This window comes from Choristoneura fumiferana, chromosome 15 (assembly GCF_025370935.1).
Source record: "Choristoneura fumiferana chromosome 15, NRCan_CFum_1, whole genome shotgun sequence".
Classification (NCBI taxonomy): Eukaryota; Metazoa; Arthropoda; class Insecta; order Lepidoptera; family Tortricidae; genus Choristoneura; species Choristoneura fumiferana.
In genome coordinates, this window is record NC_133486.1 from 15,779,934 (window position 1) to 15,802,437 (window position 22,504).

A 22,504-nucleotide genomic window follows, 5' to 3' on the forward strand; every position below is an offset into this window, starting at 1 on the left:
CCCACTCATTTTAGCAAAAAAATGAAACTCAAGAATGCCGCGAGTGTTGTATAAGACAATGGTTTATCAAATGTATATTTTGCCGTCTTTATTATTTGTCTGTCTTGTTTTCGGCATGCTATAAAAATCCGTGCCTTATTTCTGGTGTAATCAAATGCTAGGTTTATATTATTTCTGGTTAGGATGGCTTAGATTTGATGTTCAGACCCAAGACTTAGAAGCAGGGCTTGGAGCTGCTGATCCTTTCGAAGTGAGCTTGTTATGTGTACGACACAGTTTTATCCGCGAGGTTCTCTGTTGCCTCGGTTTGAGAAACAACGACTGAATCAAGAAAACATCTCCAAGGCTACCCATTAAAACCATTACGATTAGCCAGGAGGAAGCATTAAAACTGTTACAATAAATCTGTATGAAAAATATTCCGCACCGGGAACGTATAAAAAAGAGTTATCTGGAGTATTCCCGCACAAACACGCCGGGACTGACATGCATGTTACAAAGCCGATTTGCAACGACCGTAACACGAGCACAATTTCAAGTTGGGTAGTCGAGTCGAACGGGCTGAATCGTTGGACTGCTCGAACAAGAGGGAAAATTTTATACGCAATCGTAAGATGCTCTTTAGACGTGCCTTCCAAAACTCAGTTGTTTAGTTTGCACTTAACGTTCTTTTGCCAGAACGCGTTTCGTTTCGACGCGTGGCTGGAGGGATTCTCCACTTTTCCTGGTATCAAATAAATAGTAATGACATTCATATCTCTGTGCTCACAAGTGACAGTAATCCATTTGGTTACATTATAGATTTGCTTGCTTATTGTATTTTTTTCTTTTAAGGGTACTTTAGATGGGGAAAACATAACCCTTATAAGATTAACTTTGAGTCAGTCTGGCAAGACCCTTTTTTCCAGCCACGCCTATAATGCCTAAATGCATCATGCTGAAATTAATACGCTACCCCTTGAAGCAGTGGAAAAATCAAATTTCTAAGTCAATTCAATCAATAGATACCTACAGTCATTAGTTTTGGTGTTTTTCCATGTGAATTGACGAAACCGAAAACCTATAGGGTAATTCAGGTTGTCCCAGACACTTAAGGTATGAAGTAGCGCTTGTACTTATACCTAGCACAATCAATAAGAAAAGTCTGAAATCTTAATTTTTCATGTCTTTGTCAGTAACCATCTGAAGATGAGACCACACGGCATACATTTTCCTTGAGTAAAAGGGATCTGGAAACACTCATAGATACTCAAAGTAACCTATAAAGTACGGAACCCTCAGGGCGTGGTTCCGACTTGCACTTAGCCGGCTTTTTACCGTGTCATTTGCACGGCAATGAGTAAAATCAGTCTACGATTTTTTCCCTAAATTGGTGACAAACTTTCTTGCTCGACTTTACCTCCTATTATCGATGGAGGTCACAAAAACAAAAGGGAAAGAGTTTTGTAAAATTTTGCGACACAATTTTGTACGAGTACAAAACGGCGCCCGGTTCTCGGCCGAAGGGAATTAAGTACTAGAAAGTTTCCAAATCGTTCATAATCACCGGAAGTTTGAACCCGGGGGGAAATATAACATCGCCCGAGTGCGTACGGTAACTTATCGGATCATTCCCCGGGGTTTATCCGTACTCCGGAGCCCGGAAAAAATCTGTGACGTCATTATGTTACAACTAGCTGCATGCATTACGGTGTCGAGAACAAAAACTTCAATTTTGCCAAAGATATGAAAAACATGATTGTTATCCCGATTCACCGGACAAGTTTTGTCCAACCGAGACCGTTTGAAGTCCGGCCTGAGGCGAAAAGGCAGCCCAAATAGTTTGTGATTGTGATATTAGACGAGTTTAGTTCGCTCTACTACTTTGATACGACATTTACAAACAAAAGCTTCGGTCGTTAATCACAATGCTCTATTGAATTAACCCTTTGTCTAGTTGATGGCCTTAGCCTAGGGGGGGTGTCTCTAGGCGGGGAAGAAGGATAGGTACCAGGAGAAGAGAGCTTTGTAAAAGTTAACTTCATTAATAATAGTCTCGTTTGCGTCGCGGTTCCATTCCAGGCATAAACTACTCTACCCGGTAACTTTTCTACATTTTTACTGACGCGAGACTTTTGTCAATTTGTAATCATATCACGATGATATTTAAGACACTTTCAATGATAGATATAGTTCTACCATACATAGGTAGACTTGTATTACCAATGCTTTGCTTAGTACCAAAAAAAATAATCGCATGAGACTTGACTCCAATTGACCTAGTCCCAAACTAAGCAAAGCTTGTACTATAGATAATCATACCACCCACAAAATGATTTATACTACCCACATATTTTGACCTGTACCCTAATGAATGATAAAGGTAAACGTCATTTATAATGTATCCTCCAATTAATATCAAACCGAGCCTTTTGGTCGCTCTCAGGTAGTAGTGTCCTAATGTCGCTCAAAGGTTTAGCGAAATGGAAGTTATTGCGATAGACGACAGAAATGTTCGTACATTGGAATATAATAATAAAAAGACTTTATTAAAGACCACAAAAATTCATATTCCTAAATATTAATAAAGCATTGAATTTCATACATCAGCTTCGCATTAACTAGTAGTTAAACTTTAAAATAGGGGAAATAATACGTGTATAAGTGAATGTTGGTATAGTTGAATGGTGTTTTAAATAATATATTAAGGGGCTGTTTCACCATCCATTGATTAGTGTTAACTGACAGTTAAGTGTGATGCCGTCTCTATTTGTTTTTTCGAATAGACGGAGACGGCATCACATTTCACCGTCAGTTAACACTAATCAATGGATGGTGAAACAGCCCCTAAAAGTACCGATGGATGGGGCGAAATTATATGGGGTATAGAGGTCCTTTTCTTTAGATTTTCGTAAATAACTCGTAAACAAAATTAAATCATTTATTTTTGCTAGAACCGTGGCACGTAACTAAAATGTTTGTTTGTTTGATTGTTGAATTGTCGTTTCAGCACGCCGCTAAAAAATATTCTGAAATATATTTCAAATTTATTTTTTCGCTTTGCGGTGAAGGAAAACATCGTGAGGAAACCTTCACAAACCTGCGAAGCAATTCAATGGTGCGTGTGAAGTTCCCAATCCGCACTGGGCCCGCGTGGGAACTATGGCCCAAGCCCTCTTGTTCTGAGAGGAGGCCTCTGCCCAGCAGTGGGACGTATATAGGCTGGGATGGATGATATTTCAAAAAGTCGTATCCTACTATGAAATACATATATAGATACGACCTGTTACAATGTGTTATATTTTTGTCGTGTATTGCGAGCCATAAATGAGTCAGCTGTTAATTGTACAAATATAGGCAGTTTTGCGTACTGGATTTAGGTTATCTATGGCCACATTTTCGAACAGTGTCGTGAAAAGTTTTTTTATTGTAAATCTTCTTCCCTGCATATCTCATCACATGTTGATCCTAATGAAAAAGTGTACTGACTTTATTTGTAGAAAATTTTATTCAGGTTACTTATGTATCTGATGAACATTTTTTGCTAATAAGTACTGGATATTCATAATACCTACAAATTTCCGAATCCAAATAACACCTTGCCAGTTTTTCACCTGGTTAAAGCCGCGGGTTCACGGTGGATGCAGGCCGCTGCCAACCGAAGCCACTGGAGGTCTATGTCCATCAGTGGACGGGCTACGGCTGAGATGATGATGATGATAATGATAAACCATGTCGCGACGAGTAGAAAAAATTGAAGGAGGCCTACACCGAGAAAGTTAAAAAGGGCTGAAGAAGAAGAAGTTATAAATCAAATAATATTTACACATTTGATGTTCTATGTAAAAACTTGTCCAGTAAAACAGGAGAAACAATTTGAAATGAAAATGAAAATGAAATGAAATATTTTATTTGACCGATAGCACAGAATAAGTTATAGCACAAGTACCGATAGTTGCCACCAATCCCCCTCGCAGGACGGGGAGACAGTAATGACTGACAGAGGGCTATAGATTGCCAATAATTACCTGTTGTCTTGTTACCTAATTGAAGTCGCCAGATTCTCGTCAAAACATCAATAATTGCCAGTTTTAGCGCCGGCAACAGAGCCACTTAAATCACGAGAAACTTCCGAGTTTCACAGAATAGCTCGAGAAAGTACAAGTGAAATTATTGAATCTTGGCTGACAACTGTCCCCAATTTAATTAAACGACTAATATTCTTGTCGGAATTCAGACGGGAGCTAGATGTATTCGGAGAATTTACGGAGTCGATTGGCTTTAATGGACATCTAAATAACGATATTTGGAGTATCGAAAATACAAACTGAAACATAGATGCACAGAAAAACCAGAAAAAGAGACCAACGCTGGGAATCGAACCCAGGTCCTCAGCATTCCGTGCAGCGTGCTATACCGCTACACCACCACTGGACAGGAGTACAGACACAAATTTCTCCTACGCACCACATATCTCACCTACATCATCCCAGCCTATATACGTCCCACTGCTGGGCACAGGCCTCCTCTGAACAACAGGGCATATCTCAGCTTGTTTGTAACTTATTTAGTCACTAAAGCAGCAACATCTATGCTTTTAGCCCTCATCGAGAAACATTCAGCACTCCATTGGAACTATAGTACTTTTCGGATAGGATGGGCACGGTGACACATGTCATTAAGCAATTAAAAGGTTGTGACAATGTAAATTCGAATCGATTTATTGCGATTCTCGATTAAATAATGCTAAGGGTGTGTAATCGGTTTTATTAGTGATAGTTTATATTTTTAAATAGTTTTTGCCTGCGGCTTCGCCCGCGTAGCAAGTGTTTTTGCTTGTCTATCGGGATCTGCTGAGCCTGTTCCTTTTGCCACACAGTGCAAGGGACTGGCAAACGCATTTTTTATTAGTTTATTGTTTATTTGTATTCTGTGTGCCTATCCTGTATTGTTCATGTTGGCAAATAAATCAATCTTAATCTTAATCTTAATCTCACAAACCATGCGGTATTCTTTGGCACTATATCTAAATTAATAACGGGAAAAAAATTAACAAAAACCGTAACAACAAAATTGAATAACAAAGTAACAGTTCAAAACATCAAACTATACGAAAGACTTGAAGCAAAGACGCAATTAAGGACCTTCGCTCTCGAACTAGAACCTATGAAATGAACACATAAAAAAACATAGGCGTAGTAGACATATCGATTTAAGAAGAATAATCTCAATAGAACTGACAATATGTACTTAGTGTGTAATTAGGTACAGCATATGTAAAACACGATGCAAATAATAAGTACATATTACATCAGCCTATCAATGCATCGGAATTGAAACGTTGTTTGTTAACGCTTTGATTTAGCATCAGCTCAGTCGGATTATCGACACTACACTGTATTCACGATTAGTCCCGTTTGGTCCCACGGTTTGGTTTGAGTATATGTTACCGCACGAGTTCTGAAACCAATAGTGTATCGATATAATGCAAGTGATTGCCAACACTACTGATGCAGGTATTGTATTACACTCTGTCGATAGTACGAATAATATAATTGCATGACTTATATTTAAAAGATATTTTCTCAAAAGGTAATAAAATGTATTGTTCGCACACTAAAACCTCTTTCAGCTCTATATTGTGCAGGTATGTTTTATGCATGTATATTATATTCATATCGGTAAACAAGCGGTATTTGACTATTGATCAACAAAACTACTTTGAGTCATGAGCCTCTTTGTAACATTCGAAGGGTTCAGTACTCACCGAGAAAGCCTTAAGGAACACGAGGCACTGTATGATCCCCTCCATAGTGTCGCCGGTGAGGCAGAAGGTGCCGGTCAGGTGGCGGCCCTTCTTGTCTCCGAGCGCGGGCGCAGCGGCCAGGCTCGCGTGCACGAGCGCGCCGCGAGGCCGCGCGTCGCGCGTCGCGCCCAGCACGCCCGGCAACGGCGCGCCCTCCATCAGCCGCGCCAGGGGGTCCATCACACACACATCACCAGAACACACATCATTCAGACGGAACACGTCCACTGATGAACGAATGCTTCAGAACTCGCCAACACGCAAACACTGCGTAGGAATCACGCAATACGCTGAGCTACAGTCTCGTTTATTCCACGATGTCGATCCGGGAGGACACGGTCGCGGGCGGCGCGAGCGTCGCGAAGCTGTGGCACAGACTGGCGCACTCCTCGCACTTGCAGCGCTGCTCCTTCTTGCTCCAGCACTCGCTGTTTATCAACACGCTCACGAACGTGTATATAAGTATGGCCATTCCCATTATTATGTATACTTCCATGCTGCACTAGCTTTGGCACTGCATTTGGCACACGTTCACCTACGGCACAGAGTTAAGATCGAGACATCAGTGGATCGCTGTTCACGGAATCAAACTGTTCTGCGGGGAATGCGTGATAAAATTGAATTCCCGTTCATTTTTCATTTTAACGGCGTTTGTTGAAAACAATAACGCAACGGCGCGCGGGGTGGTTATGGCCGCTAGTATAATTTACATACGACGCGTGAACGTTCGCTACGACTTTAACAGAATTCGAAACATCAGCGCCTGTTTTACATATAAAAATTAAGCGATCCGAACAAAACGGAAATAAATCGTCGCTGTTTTAGACCAGAGTAAAGCAAACGAACCGTGCACTATTTATTGTTTAATTGATTAAGTGCCCAACGAAGGTTCTGAGCGAGCAGAGACCCAATATAGCATTAAACAATAGGCCCGGAATCGGATTAGGAGAACATACACAAGGCACAAACACCTATGATAAGGACGAAGATCGGGAACGAACTCATTCCCGGCTGATTGGCTTCATTGTGCGGGATCCCGGGATGGCGGGGCTGCAGGGTCGCGGGTCGCGGCCGGCTCGCGCCGACGTTCAATCACGACACATTCAATCGCCCGAACATATCCTATACTTTCACGCTTGCGTTTTTATATTACGGTCATTTTGCGAAGTCATCGGAATGGAAAAATAAGGAACGATTCACACCTGACGGACGACACCGGAGCGGAATCGGTGCCATAATGTTTAAACAGACCTGGCAGTAGAGTGCATTGAACTTAAATCAGAAGTCGGTCTTATCGTCGGTATCATGTACTAACAATATACGGAGCCAAGGATCTGGGCAGAAGTTTGCGTAGTTTCTCTATGGGAGCGTTCCAGCCAACTAGTTCGTTCGCAATCGCAAACTACGCAAGCTCAGCAATCGGTGGGAAACAAAGATAAATAGAAGCACGTTGTGGCGGCGCTAATGGCGAAGCATCCCTAACAATTTACGTGGAAGCTGCAGTAAAGCGCGGAGAATTCAAAGTATTCAAACTGAATTAGTACGTTGCTCGTATATTGATATAAGCCCGCGTGTCGCGAAGTGTCGGTGTGGCGACATAAATCGCTATTCAGCACGCAATTCTCTCACACAATTGTGCCCGATCCTGAAATCCGATATCATATCACATTGCAAAAGAAATCGGCAAAATGTAAGCTCCAACCGTTAAAAACTGTGTAAATGTAAGAACCGTTAAAACTGTGTACCGCGGAATATTGAATTGGGAGGCTAATGAGAGTAATATTTGCCGATCTAATAAACCATAAATCCGCAACGAGATCCGTAATTGCGGTATACAAAGACTTAACTCGGTAGAAAATATTTCGAAGTAATAAATCTTATTTGGTGAATGGAATCCTGATTAGGATCTCCCATAAATATTAATGAGCTTATTTTTCTTTATCCCTTCAACCTTTCTAGAGTTTACTGTGTATTTTGCTTGCTTCTGCCACCAGGCAATCATAAACTAAGACAAAAGATATTGTATTTTAACATACCCTTAACCCCTAGATGCTCTGATGACCGACAACAAGTTACAGTTTAGGCGGAGCGAGCGTCCTTAACTCATGCTTTATTATCAACATTATTTTGGTCAGCAGGAACTAGTTTCGTCCATCCTATCCAATGCGAACTAATAGGGAAAGAAATTCGCGACCAATGCCTATATTTCCGAACAGATGAAACCTTTTCAAAGCTACTTAGAGCGAATAGGTGTTACTGAACCTGTGAAATATACTTTATATATGACCTCGTCTGAATGTTTCATTAGGCGAGATAAGGGTCGATGGCTAGATTATTGAACAAAAAAAGTTAGTCCTGGCCCTCAATTCATCAACGTAAACTTGGTCTAAGAATTATAGCCCAAGTGATGTCCAGTTTAGCTCGAAGACCTTGAAATCAGTGATCTTTTTCAAATTGTCTTAGTCACTTGTGTTTGTATTAACATTTATAAAATGGCATAAATTTAGGTAATTAATAGCAGACTACGCATAAATATCAATTTCGGCGCAATGACTTCTAGCAGACTACCAATCTTCATTATTTGGATTAGAGAGGCACTATGAAAGTTTTTGAATATTATGGCAACGTCAACTCAATCCATTACGAAGAAAGAAAATACAATTTTCACCTCTCGTGCTCGTAAAGTTCGTGTTTATGCTGTATCTAGGCGACATAAAATGACTTTTTATGCTCTAGTGCATAAAATAAAATCTTCGTCTAAGACCAAGGTAATCAGGTGTCAACAGCCACAAACAAAAAAGTTTCTAGATATTTTTTAATCATTTTTAATTTATATAAAAGTAAAAATCAATCAACATAAATCAACAAAATAAAAAAAATGGAATTATATAATATATCTGTAGAATTTATAATGTGAATCATTGTTTCCACTGTTGCAATTTCATTTCCTCGCAATCTAAGTGAAAGCAGAGTGTAAAACTCGAGCACTCTTGTTGTACAATCTACTATTAGTGCCACAAAATAGTTAATTTTCTCGGAAAGCGAACTCAAAAATGTAAAACTAAATTTTTCGGAATTTAAAAAATTATTCGAAGCAATAAAAAATAAGAGATTTATTACACAATGTAGATACGTTAAAATATAGTGTAGCATCGTAACTAAGCGGACAAGTGGGTCATTTGTTGCGAATGTGTAAATAAATGTGAAAAAAAAATACACACATATAAATACCAGAAACAAAATATACGAAACCACATACCTCCCTATATACTCGTATAAGTGTTACATGCAATGTTATTTATACCAGGGGTTAAATAGATCCCAAAGCAACAGTAGCGGTGATAACTTATTATTTAGTAGCTACCAGAGCATCATAACAGACAGAGACTAATGAGCAACAAACAACCCGTAGGCCCGACTAAGTAATAAGTTGCTCGCGTATCGTTGATCCGATTATATCCATCAAGTAAGCATTAGGAGATTTACCACTCGGCTACATTTGCATTTCGCGTAGCACTAGTCACAATGGTATAAGGTTTGAATACAATTGCGCGGGTTGGTTGTAGCTGGGTTCGAATCAGAGGAACTGTGTTGTCAGGTTTGATTTTCGGCGCTCAAAATCCGTAGGTTTAGGCGTGGCATCTAGAAAAATCAGTAAATCTATGCTATCGTACTGATACCCGTATTTTTCAGTTTCATGTACGTAAAACGGTTTGCTTAGTTTTACGTATTGGAGAGAAAACAAGAGTCTAACTTGCAGATCTGCTGAATTGACGACAATTATGTCATAATTCAAATATAAATAAATAATTAATACAGCAAACTATTTTAATGTTTTAGATTTTGACTCAAAATTATCACCATAGATTGATGGGTAGATGACGTCCCTTTTCGGCTGCATAATTCAATATCACCAAGACGAATTGTAGTGAAGGAAAAATCAATCAGGCAAGCCGCACATTTGCAGATTTCTCCGTTTGTGTGGCAACACTATCCACGCGTATTAGTCCGTACTAATGGGTGTCGACGATGCGGCTTCCGATAGCGGTACACAAACGTACCAATACCGAACTAGATCTTACTACGCACGTCCCAAGGTGCACCGCGCGGAGGTGATAAATGGACTCGCCCGAGCTCTCGGCACCCGATCCGTCATCATCCCGCTTCAGTCATGATAGCCTGGTATCCACTTAATTAACCACATGCCGCATTGCCGAGAGTTTCATTATCCCATTTCAGTTTTTCATTGCCGCTCAGGTTCAATTGATTAGATTAGTTCTGTTTTGCCTTTTGTTTTTCATCGTTATCATCATCATCAGCGAAAAACGTACACTGTTGATATATGTCCCTCTTAGAACGCCGTAATGACCGACAACAAGCCACTTGCATCCGCCGGTTGCCTGCAACTCTCACTATATTTTTCAGTCAGCAGGGGGCCCTCTCCTTTTTGGATCGTATTCACGTGGAGTTATCCGCGCTTCGAATTATGTCACTACAACTCTACTGTTAGCTATGTCGGTGTCCTTAGCACTTCGGAAAATTTCCGTATTCTGGATTCTGTCATGCGTAATTTCCGAACACAGCTCTCCACATAGCTCGTTTCGTGATCGTGAGCCTTTCGAAGAAGTCAACATACAAGTTTCGTTGTATAAATAACAAAGTTAATATTGTATTTTAGTTACTTGAAACAGATAAATGTTTATTTTATCCAACTTAATTGGAAAAATAACGAACAGATGTTACAATGTTGAAACGAAACGAATAAAACGAAAACTAATCTAAACTCGGTGCAACGAAATCGAATGGCAATTGCTAGGCTAGAGGGTCGTTCGTTAGTGACTCGCTAGCCTGCAAACGCCTCCATTTAATTTTGCCTTCATATGCCTACGACTGAGCGCCACATTAAACCCACTGATATGGCTACATGTAATTGCGCGCGGTATCTGCACTGACCTGTGAAAGTCAATTCAGTTAAGCCGAGAAAATCGGTTTCAGTTTTCAGTCTAGACGGTTACGAGATTAGACGAGCTCAGAGGGTTTTAGTCCCTTATTCCCCTACAATATTAAATATAAATACCGAAAAGAATTATGACGCACGAAAACTTTTACCAGGATCACATAATGCAGAGACATGCTCGAACAACAAAGGGGCAACGTCTGCAAAGCCCTGACGAGACATACATGGATTAATAAGTTTTGTGCCAAGCGACGACATGAATAAGATAAAAATACGAGACAGAAATATTATACAGAAGAAACATTGTCCTAAATAAACGAAAGTCGAATATTTGCGGGTAGAGTGCGCCGCGAATATTTATGTTGGCCCCGCGTAAACAGCGCGGTCGTGAAATACATCCTGCGACTGTCTGGGCTCCTGGTGCTAATTTATTGTCAAACGCAGCGCGCCTGTGACGTATCGAGATCATCCTCGTGCGCGAAACCGACAAAGACAAATGACTCGAATCGTAATTGATTATGACTCCGAGAGTTATATAGTAACTTGCACAATGTTTTTCAGCTGTTCTAAGGGAGCTATATTACACCTGTTTTCGTATGAACAACCTCAAAGTTATTACGTCGCATAACTTTTATAATTGACTTTAAAAAAAGGAGCAGTTTGATTTACAATTCCGTCAGCGAGGTTGCCAATTGGAGCCGTGTCCCGGGGGCCGCCCGCCGACCCAGATCCAACGAAACACATAATTAAAGGCAGGAAGTCTAAAAATCCCGCACAAAGAACTGAATGCGGGCTTGTGGGGTTTAAAAACGGACAAATGGCGGACGGCATTTGGGGTGCCGGCGACTGCCCGTCGGCGGCGTATGGCTCCACAGGCAAATTGAATAGAAAGGAAATTGAGAACGTGTGAAGAGTGATCATGAAAATTGAGAAAATAATTTAGAAGCCCCCCAGCAGCAGCAGCAGGCTATTTTGTTTTTTTTTATTTAGATTTGTTGTGAGGCAGGCGAAAGTCGCTCGATTGATACTTGACAGTCACTGTACCAAATCCGAGTGTAGACAATTCTGCTTTGACGTAATTCGCAAGGGGCCGTACATACTCTTAGTTCCAAGAAGTAAAGTCGCGAGAAAAATGACAGTATGCACAGAAAAAACCGGCAAGAGCGTGTCGGACACGCCCGAAATAGGGTTCCGTAGTCATCACGAAAAAATTAAGTAATATTTTTTTAAGGATTTCGTATTTTTACGGAATATTCCAAGCTTAGGTATATTTTATACCTTAGGCTGCTTTTTACTCTAAAACTATTAATAATTCTCAAGAAAACTTAACCGTTACAGTTTTCCTTGTAAGTTTGATATACTTACTACCACCCTATTTTTTTTTAATTTGCCACTTCCGGTTTAGATTTTAGAGGGGGGCGCTCGATTTTAATGAAAATTTGCACATTAAAGTTGAATATTTTGCAAACAAATCATTGAATCGAAAAATCGTTTTAGCAACCCCCAAATGGTTTTAAAAGACCTATCCAACGATACCCCACACTACAAGGTGATCCGTCGCGCCGTTTCGACGTGATAGACGGACAAACATACAAACACATATACTTTCGCATTTATAATATTAAGTATTGATTCCTTCAGTTAGTTATTACTTTACTAATCTTATCTATTTATGAAATAAGACAACAAGAGCTTATCTATTTATGGACATACTTACAACAAGAGCATAAAATGAATTTTATGGACAACTTACGAAATTAAACAACAACAATGGAAACAAAAAAGTAAAACAGACTCCAAAAAAATAACAAAAAATGGAACCAAATACAATACCCTTGAAAATATTTTTCTAGGTACGTACTAGCTCGAAGTCGGTGCCTCAGCACGAGCCAGCAGGAGTGGAACAATAGTCGTCTACCTCACCTACATACTATGGGATCCTCCTGCTGGGTCGTGCTGAGTCACCGACTTCGAGCTAGTATGTACCTAGAAAAATATTTTCAAGGGTTTTGTAGTCGGTTCCATTTTTTATTTTTTTTATTTTTTTGGAGTCGGTTTTACTTTTTGGTTATTTTTTTTTATTTCTCACTTTTTAGTGATCCGTAGCCAAAGTACATCTCACAACGATTCCATTAAGCCCAAACACGACTTAGTTACGTTGTTTTATAACAGAGTTCCGTTGCCTACCTTCTGCCTTGGCATCAAATCAGTACGAAAGAATCATTAACTTAAAGCTTCTTCTTAGTCGCTTATCTAAGTATATTAATCATGATCGTTTATAGACGAGCGAGCATTACACTTAGCTTTGATGAGTTCCATTGGTCATCTACGGTCTTCTTCATCAGGTCCAGGTTACCAAATGATACTTTCTGAATGTAAATGCTAATTTTAATGCTAAAAATGCCAAAATCGCCACAGATTTTGGAAATCGATTCACAATTAACGGAGTAATCGGCGAACATACATAAAAAAATACAAACATTGGAACATAGAACCTCTTCCTTTTTTGAAGTCGGTTAAAAATAGTACGTTACTGCAGAGGCCGCGAAATACGGGATTGTCGGCCGAGTACAATACAATACAATACAATAACTCTTTATTGCACACCAACACAGTAAGCAGTACAGAAAACACAAGTAGTAGGAATAGTTATAGATGGCGTGTTAACGAGAAGAAAAAAACGTACCTACGAGTAAAACGAGTGGTTTTTAAATAAAATAACTGTTATTGTTTCCGATATGAGTTCATCATCAAGGTGCATGGTATTATTTCCTTGAATTTATTTGAGGAAAGCACTATACGAGCCTCGTCCGCGAACAGGAGTTGTCGTATCTCTAGATGGCCTCGTTAACGTTCGCTCGGTTACCTACTCGGCGGGGCCGGCAATACCCTATTTCGCGGCCTCTGCCTGCAGTAATCTACTATTATGTCGCCTACATGGGCATGAAAACCAAGTTTACGAGCATTAGAAGTGAAAAATATTTCATTTATATCTTCAAAGAGATATTTCATTGTATTCCCATTCATTTATGAATTATGAATACCAAGATAACATAAACGTAAGACGACGCTGCGAGGCAGAACTTAATTCATCGCACAACGCCGGTCCATACATAAGTAATGGTTCCGTGATAAAGGATTCTCCGTCCATTAGACGCGCCCGACTTGCCCTGAATAACTTAACACATGACTCATTAGGATCTCGACCACTATCTCGTTAATACCCCTATTCAAGTACCTAGATTATCATGAGAAACAACGGACAAAAGAATGGGACGGTGCGTTTTAAATTCAAGCAGCGAACGGGAAGGAGATACATATCAAAATCAAAACGTTCATGATGTAAGTAGGCCATAGGTAAAAATTTATGATCTGATAATTCAAATCCTCATGTAACTGCCTTAAAGACTTTTAATCGTAGTGTCGTGCTCTTAGTGTCGTAAGCTTGTCAAGCGTGGTCAAAAGTCATTTCGTACAATCAAACCGCACCCTGCAAGTACATTTGCACACGCATTGTTCACACCAGTACACTGAAACACTGTAGATACTAGTAAAAGTTAATAAAACGCTTAACCGTTCGCAAGCTTCGCATTTCTGAGCACCCCGGAGCTGCGCTTGCCGGCCGTAGGTAAGCCTATAACTCCAGCCAAATTAAATGTGAAAGTAAAGCTACATCGCATTATTGGTCTCTTTATTGTTATTGCGTATAGCAACAGCAATATACAGAAATGATGAACATTAAATTTCACATCCTAAACTTGCTTGCTGTTCAGATCGCTTCGCGATTTGTTTCGATTTCTAATCAAGATAAAAGTGAAAGTGTATAAAAGCCACTGGCTTCTACTCGTACTACATCCTTCTTCTACATTCCTATAGAATCCAGTTGAGATATTTAACCCACGTGAGCAAATTTAGTGGTAAATTTCGTGGTAAATTTGGAACAATTTCATACATGAATTCCGAAAAACTCACCAGGTTGGAGCTCGGGTAAAACCAACGATCCTCTGCTTGAAAAGCCATAAGTTAAATCACTAACTAGGCCAGCTTAATTTACAAACATTTCTCGCTACATTATGCCACGTTTAAACTTTAATACTAGTCTTTATTCTAACAAAATTCCGAAGCACACTTTAACTATTTTATCGAGCAAAATCGGAAATGGCTGCTTGCCAACCGCTGCTAAAGAGACGATTCTATATTCCTAGTAGTTTAGCGGAAGACGCTCCGAGCAAACTTCGCACGAAATTAATAATCCAAACAACTCTGGCGAGCCAAGCCAAACCCATATCTGTTAAAGCCTAATTTATAGCAGTTGAGAATCGAAGTTTATATTCACTTAAGCAATAAGTATCAGTATTAAGCCAAACATTTATAAAGCTCGCGAGAGACATTATCTCAGCAAGGGTGATCAATACTGAGGCCCGCTGCGGACTTGGAATCACTTGGCACGCACGTTTCGGGTACTCGGATTAAGTTATGATATCCTAGTAGGTTGTATCCGGAGACAATAGAATATTCGTAGCTATCAATGGCGTTGCGTCAACATTTTCAACCAGGCGAGCGAAGAGCGTGAGTGCTGTCGTACTTTTTTTTTTGTATTACTGAAGTTACAGGCCACGTACGCACTATGCAGGTTTCAAAGTATTGCTTAAGACAGAGACGGCACGCTTAGACCGCGCGGTTAGCTGCAGAATGCGTACGTGGCCATATAATTGTTTATCATGTCATATGTTAGTAACATAAGCCTTTTTAGCTTGATTGTATTTTTTTGTACACCAAAATTTTAACTCAATCCAAACAATTTGTCGAGTTAGGTAAATTCAAATTATAGGATTTGACCCACGCATACCTTTGAACGGCATTCTAAAACGGCAAGTTAAATAAAAGCTTGTAATTAAGGCAACCCGATGAAGGTCTAGTTGTTACGGTCCCACGCCACTGTCAATTAGTTCAAGAACATGCGGTATATAAAGTTGCTTTGAAACAGAATCCTATCAAGTTTACCAACTAAGTCAATAATTACGGTTTCTCAAACTGTAAATTGAGCCTTTGTGTGCAGTTTAATTATGTCTAAGTAATGACTGCATCTCCCACAAGGGGTAAATACGAGACAAGTTATAGGTACTGTCAACAGCAAATACACTCAGGTAAACTAGAAGGTAGAGCTTTATATGATTGCCTTCGCGACCTCTTTGAAATATAACATTTTAGTTCGCATATCGCGTCTATACCGCCTTGCTTCTGTCGTTCGGTCCAAGCTACCACATTTATTTTTATTCCCAAACGCAATTCAGAACGAGTGGGATTTGCCACATCGACGATTTCTATATAACGTTAAAAGGATCTTCTAAAACGAACATGTTAGGATACATTTTAACTGGAGATTAAATATGTGCACGAATAAAGATTAATATCGTGATTGAAGACCAGCCGTGTTTTACCACAAAGTGTACTAACTACCGACCCAACCATATACAAAGATACTGCAAACATTTACCGTATTGCAAAATTGCGTAATAGAATAGGCGTACGCACTCAAACACACGAGCTAATACAATGCGTTCGTATGTGTGTACTATCGAATCAACTGAATCGTGACCCGCTTTGCTTCACAAGAGAATTTATTATGTTGTCTTACTATGAGAACGTTCCACGGTGGGTCAGGAATCAAATGGTTCGACTGTACCTACATACACAATGCGAGTGTTCAAAGTATTCAAATTGCAAGCTTCTAAAGTTCTGAGGCCTTATTGTCCAACGCACTTGCAATCGCTGTCGTTTTCGCTGCTTCTTTCTGTCAGGATGAAGATTTTTTTTAATTTTATATTGTACCATTTTGTCGGCATAGTTTACATAATTTGTGCAAAATTACAGCTTTCTAGCATTGATAATCCCTGAGCAAAGCCGTGGACGGACGGACAGACAGACAGACAGACATGGCGAAACTATAAGGGCTCCGTTTTTGCCATTTTGGCTACGGAACCCTTAAAAACGGACAAAACGTCTACCCGTCTGTCACAGCAAGCTATTCCTGCTCTTCATCATCATCATTCCAGCCTATATACGTCCCACTGCAGAGCAGAGGCCTCCTCTCAGAACAAGAGGGCTTGGGCCATAATTCCCACGCGGGCCCAGTGCGGATTGGGAACTTCACACGCACCATTGAATTGCTTCGCAGGTTTGTGCAGGTTTCCTCACGATGTTAACCTTCACCGCAAAGCTCGTGGTAAATTTCAAATGTTCCCACATAATTCCGCACATGAATTTCGAAAAACTCAGAGGTGCGAGCCGGGGTTTGAACCCACGACCCTCTGCTTGAGAGGCGATAGGTCAAACCACTAGGCCACCACGGCTTCCTGCTCTTACTGAACCGATAATGTTTAAATTGGCAAACATCGTGCATTTCTGTCACTCGAACATGGATGTGTAACAAAAATGAATTTATTTTCAATTTTACAGTTACTTTTGTGGGAAAACCCCCGAACCCCGGGGGACCGAATCCCGATCGCCACGTGACAGGCTTTGCCTAGAGTGGGACCTTGTGGGACCAACGGCAAGCAATTTGTAAAGCGATACTTTTTAACTATTTTTTTTAACTTATAAAAAAGTTTTACACTAACCGCTGTGACTAGCGTGTAGCTGATGTATCCCAAACAATATAAAAATTGCAAAAACGAGAGGGCAAGGTCGCGTGACGCATGCAATGACAAGAAGGGCAGCTAGATTTCAATAATTGTTTTTTTTGGTTTGTTTAAATTACGTCATAGGTAATTAAGTACGCACGGGTTACTCTTAGGTAACGATTAGGTCCATGCAGATATCACGCTGCTTAACTATTCAACTACATCTAAGACGCCTTCCCTAATCTTGGAAGATTACGTTATTTGACTTCAATTATGCCTAATGAGTACACCTGTTAATATACTCAGCGGTAAAAAATTAGGCCCACCCTTCATACAAAATTACCGATTCTGCATATACATTTGAGGGCGGGGTTTTTTGCCGCTCAGTATATATATCCGTCAGCACAGGCTAGCAATTTATATGTAAAAAAATGTCTCTTTTATTACGGTTAGCTCGATTTAAATCGTCAAAAAAGTAAATTGCCAAATGTGTCTCCAGTGTATTATTTATTTATTTATTCCAACAAAAAATGACAACATTACAGTTACTCGTAAACACCAATGCGCTGTAAAATTCAAATTATACAAAACAAAAAGACATAAAATACATTTAAAAAAACTATGAGTAGTTAGGGATTTATTGCATAATTTAATAATCTACGGCCATACCTAAAAAAAGAAACAAAGAAAGGAATACATTTATTCACAACACTATACAAGACACAACAATATTATTAAGTGCGACAGCATAGATAGGTAGTAGGCAGAAAAAAAAACATCTTTTCTTGTTTCTAAGCGAAACTGACGCAGTGTCGGGTCACTTTATATTGGTTGGTTGGGAGAACCTCCTTTTTTTTAGCCTGTTTAAGAGTCCCACTGGTGGGCAAACGCCTCTCCTTTTTCCGCCATTCGTCCCTGTCGATTCTTTAATTATGTTTTTTAACTTGTTATCGTGACATTAGAAATACATTCGCGTAGACATTTCAACAGTCAGTTTTTAAAGCCCTGTGACGGATAATGTAGTTTAGCGACATTAATAAATGCATCCATTTGTAATCCATTTGTCATTATGCGGGTACAGAACCCTCAAAAAGTAGAAGACAAAATGTGTCGCATACATTTGTGTTTACTGTCCAACGGATAAACGGACCGCACACGCGCTGCAGCCCGACGCATCACCGCGCTGTTTGTTAATGGCCAGTAATGCGCTACATTTATTCGGCTATGGCCCGGCAGTAATCCTGCGTGGACGATCTATGGTCCGAGGATTAACTGCTGACGTGTTTATCATGCCCTGGTACGTTTGGTCAGGTTCTGCTGACTAGGCAATGTTTTGAAACATCCAATACAGCTAACACGGACAGACATTTCGATTTCGCCTAAAACTAGCTTCCAAAATCATAAATGCTAATTTTTTTTTTACTTTTTCACGGTAAAACCAATTAACGGTTTTGGAAGAAATTAGGCATGTAAGCAACCGCGTCTCGGCAATAACTCACGAGGCTAATTTTTGTCGGGATCCATAGTACCTACCTACTCGTACCTATATGTATGAAAAAGTTAGAAATCTCAGTCAGATGTCGAACTTAATGACGTACGTCGGGAATTCAGTAAATTTTCTAATTGTTAATAATTATATTTCAGAAAAATGCATTTCACGCGAAAGACGTTTTGGGCTATTTGTTCGAGTCGTCCCAGGTTCAGGGTCATATCTTAGACTCTCAGTCGATATATTCGCTATATTGTCACATATGATCCTGCAATGTAATAGTCCAGAGAAATCCATTTATAATGCAGACCAGACAAGCGTGAACTCCATTAAGATAAACCCCAACTATATGTGTATGAGAAGTAAATTCACAAACATCAGAATAATTTATTTATACGACGGCCATTAAGTTCTTATTACATTACGGGATCACTAATATGAAACGTCGTCTCTTTTGCACCGGTTCTGTTGGAAAGGGCAAGGCATATATCTGGTAGAATGAAATATGGGCCCATGTGAAATGCGGTCTGAATACAAATTATTCTTATCACCACCGGACTTGGAAAGACTAGTATTGGGAATCTAAACATTTGTATTAAGATGATCGAACATGTCAGAAGAATGCCGCGTGAGCGTGGGATGTAAACCACAATCTCGGTTGTTTTGACAGACAGCGACAACATGAGTTACACTGCTTGCAAAAAAAATAAGCAAATGATCACTTTATTTACAAAACTACGACATTATTACGTCATGTCATGTTACAAAAATTCGCTCCTTTTATAGTCAAAGATCGTATCTTTTTGGTACTGAATGTCTCACACATCGGCTGAAGAAGTTATGGTGAAATTGATTTGAAAACGTATCCACCTTGGTGTGGAATTCAGTTTCCTCGCCTGCATATATGCAGATATGCTAAATTTACAGTCAGTACGACCACCAGAAGTCGGTCAAATTTTGTTTCACTAAATTTGATTATAGACAGACACACTGGACAAGTCAAAGTCAAGTGAAACGAAGCACATGAAAGCTTGAGAAGTAAAAAGAGACACAGACTCGTGTTACTATTTAGCCAGACTAGGAGTTCAGCGTCCACAAAGAGCTACAGTATTAGCATCGGCTTGCAGTGTTTACTAAATACAGACATTGGGCCAGCCACTTAGGTGAGAGAGCGATCGGGTAACAATTTTCCTAGGTCCAAGCGAAAAACTGCTAGTATCTTTCTATTTATTCCTTATATATACAAGATGATAACATTTAGAAAATAGAATACTCATAAGCTACAAATTTATTTCCCAGTGTAATAAATATAACTGCTTTGAAAAACGTGTTATTGTAGAGAGGGTGATTTAATTAACTACATAATTATCAAGTGAAACATGGAAAAAAAACGTGTGCCAAAAAGGTAGCGACATCAAATAGATACCATTACCATTCATTTTGCTGTAATTATAAGTTCAGTGTCAAACACATGAAAGAGAAATTGCATAATACAGGGTGCTTATACTGCAAAGCTGGTCGTGTAGAGATCGCACAGTCATTGCGCGCGCGCTCCGGTCGCCGTGGCAAATGACACAACACGGATTTCCATTTACCATGTGCGAGGGTTGAAACATAGCGATGTGAATATTCAACGGGATGAAATGGGGGACGAACGGGGAAGATGCTAAAGCATAGGAACCGATTTTTGTATTCACATCACACGCATTCTACGTATTGCTTCAAAACTTTAGTGCAAATTAATTACAACTAGTTAATGGCGTAGTAAGTGGCGGGTTAGAATTACACCTCTTTTCTTCCGTGGAAGTCGAAGAGGCGGCTGAGGAGGTTAAGGTATACCGTAGGCGACAGGCTAGCAACCTGTCACTATTGTACCGTTTTTGTCAAACTTAAAACCTAAAACTGCTTAAAGTGGCTCCGAAGCGGTAACGTTTCGTGTGTTCTGCCTGTATTTGGGAATATGAGTACAGGCGTGATGTTTGTGTGTGTGTGTGTAATTTGCTATGAAATGTGAGGTACTTCAACGCGTATTTTAAATTCAGCGTGATGTTTCGACGCACTCTATTAACATTTTGAGCGATGTAACTCCGAGAATCAGAAGGGCTACTATGAAATTCGAAAATCGATCCCTTTCGTCATCTCTTTCTACCCCCGTCTTAAAACCGTGGTACAGAAAGTGCTGAAAAAGATTGTGATTCCATTTCCGATTAGACATGCCTCAAAGAATTATCTTATCGCGCGCCTACCTGACGGTCTGGATGACATCAACCTAACTGATATTCTAAAGGTATGTACAAGTTTATAAACGTTTGTCTCGTCTGTCAAATTTTGTGTGTGAAATTCGACAGAATGGTATGCTTGTAATTAGTATTAACAGGTTTACTTTGTTTACCTAAGCTGGGTAGTGTATGTTTCCAGAGATTTAAACTGTTTGATGTTCGTCTGAATTCAAATTTTGTACTGCTTCAGTAATTAGATAGTCATGGTTATACATTTGTACCCATGTTAATATATTCGAAGCCGTAAAACATTGCGTCGCAGACAGCCTGCACCCTCGCGCGTGGCAGAGATCGGCGCAAACAACCGAGTCTTTGATGTGGCGCGCTGTGATTTAGTGATTAGTGACTCCTCCTGTACCGAAGTCTACGTTGTTTTATTACCATACGTACATTATGCCTTGTATGTAGTCCGTATCGCGTTACATTCCGTGCCTGATACGTTCCTATTACGGTCATCGTATACGGTGTATTGCGTAGAGATCTTTTAGCTCGCGCGCCTCGAACGTTCTCGCGCACTATTGCAGCCCTATGCATGTCCGCCGCCGCGCCAGTAACTATTGGCTGTGTGCTCAAATAACACATGATAGTTGCGAACGTGTATTATCATATTCATGAACCTGAGCGGAGTTGTAATGAGACTGCTGAAGACTCAAACTTTATAATCACAACTATAATAATTGTGGCGTGATATTAGTTCGTTTAACTTGACGACCAGATGGCCTAGTGGTTAGAGAACCTGACTACGAAGCTTGTGTGTACGAGGTTCGATTCCCGTATCGGGGCTGATATTTGTATGAAAAATACGAATGTTTGTTCTCGGGTCTTGGGTGCTAAATATGTATTTAAGTATGTATCTACATCTATATAATTATATTTATCCGTTGCTTAGTACCCATAACACAAACTTTGCTAAGCTTACTTTGGGACTATGTCAATTGGTGTGAATTGTCCCGTGATATTTTAGAGACTTGTAGAGTTTCAATACATCCTACTAATATTATAAATGTGAAAGTTTGTGAAGATATTTGGATGTTTGTCACTCAATCACGTCTAAGCCGTTGAACCGATTTAGATGAAATTAGGTATACAGATAGTTTGAGTCCCGGAAAATTGCATAATTCCCGCGGGATAGCGATAAACGTATTCTACGCGGACGGAGTCGCGGGTAACGGCTAGTATAATAAATTATTAGTAAGTAAAATACTACTAAAGTACCAAAGTGGAACATTGTCGCTGGAAATGTCACGCTGACATTCCATTCATACATTTCTCAAAGGAATCATCATCAAAATGACTATGAATAAGTTTCACTCTGTTACGCGATTACTTTCCTCGATTCAAATATTTCGGAACGTCCAAGGTGATCAAAAA

The 22,504-nt window shown here is 39.8% G+C and overlaps 2 protein-coding genes across 2 annotated transcripts in view; one reads left to right on the plus strand and one right to left on the minus strand.

Annotated features, from left to right (window-relative positions):
* Window positions 1-5,695: 5,695 nt before the first annotated feature.
* The window catches only part of LOC141435915 (uncharacterized), a 57,454-nt gene continuing 40,645 nt past the window's right edge, over window positions 5,696-22,504 (minus strand). Inside the window, exon 2 of the mRNA XM_074098752.1 lies at window positions 5,696-6,320. Coding sequence (XP_073954853.1) covers window positions 5,696-5,965 — 270 coding nt within the window. The 5' untranslated portion in view covers window positions 5,966-6,320. The remainder of the gene's footprint in view (window positions 6,321-22,504) is intronic.
* The window catches only part of LOC141435916 (uncharacterized), a 31,102-nt gene continuing 14,700 nt past the window's right edge, over window positions 6,103-22,504 (plus strand). The window contains exon 1 of the mRNA XM_074098753.1: window positions 6,103-6,247. Within this exon, the coding sequence (XP_073954854.1) occupies window positions 6,103-6,247 (145 nt within the window). The remainder of the gene's footprint in view (window positions 6,248-22,504) is intronic.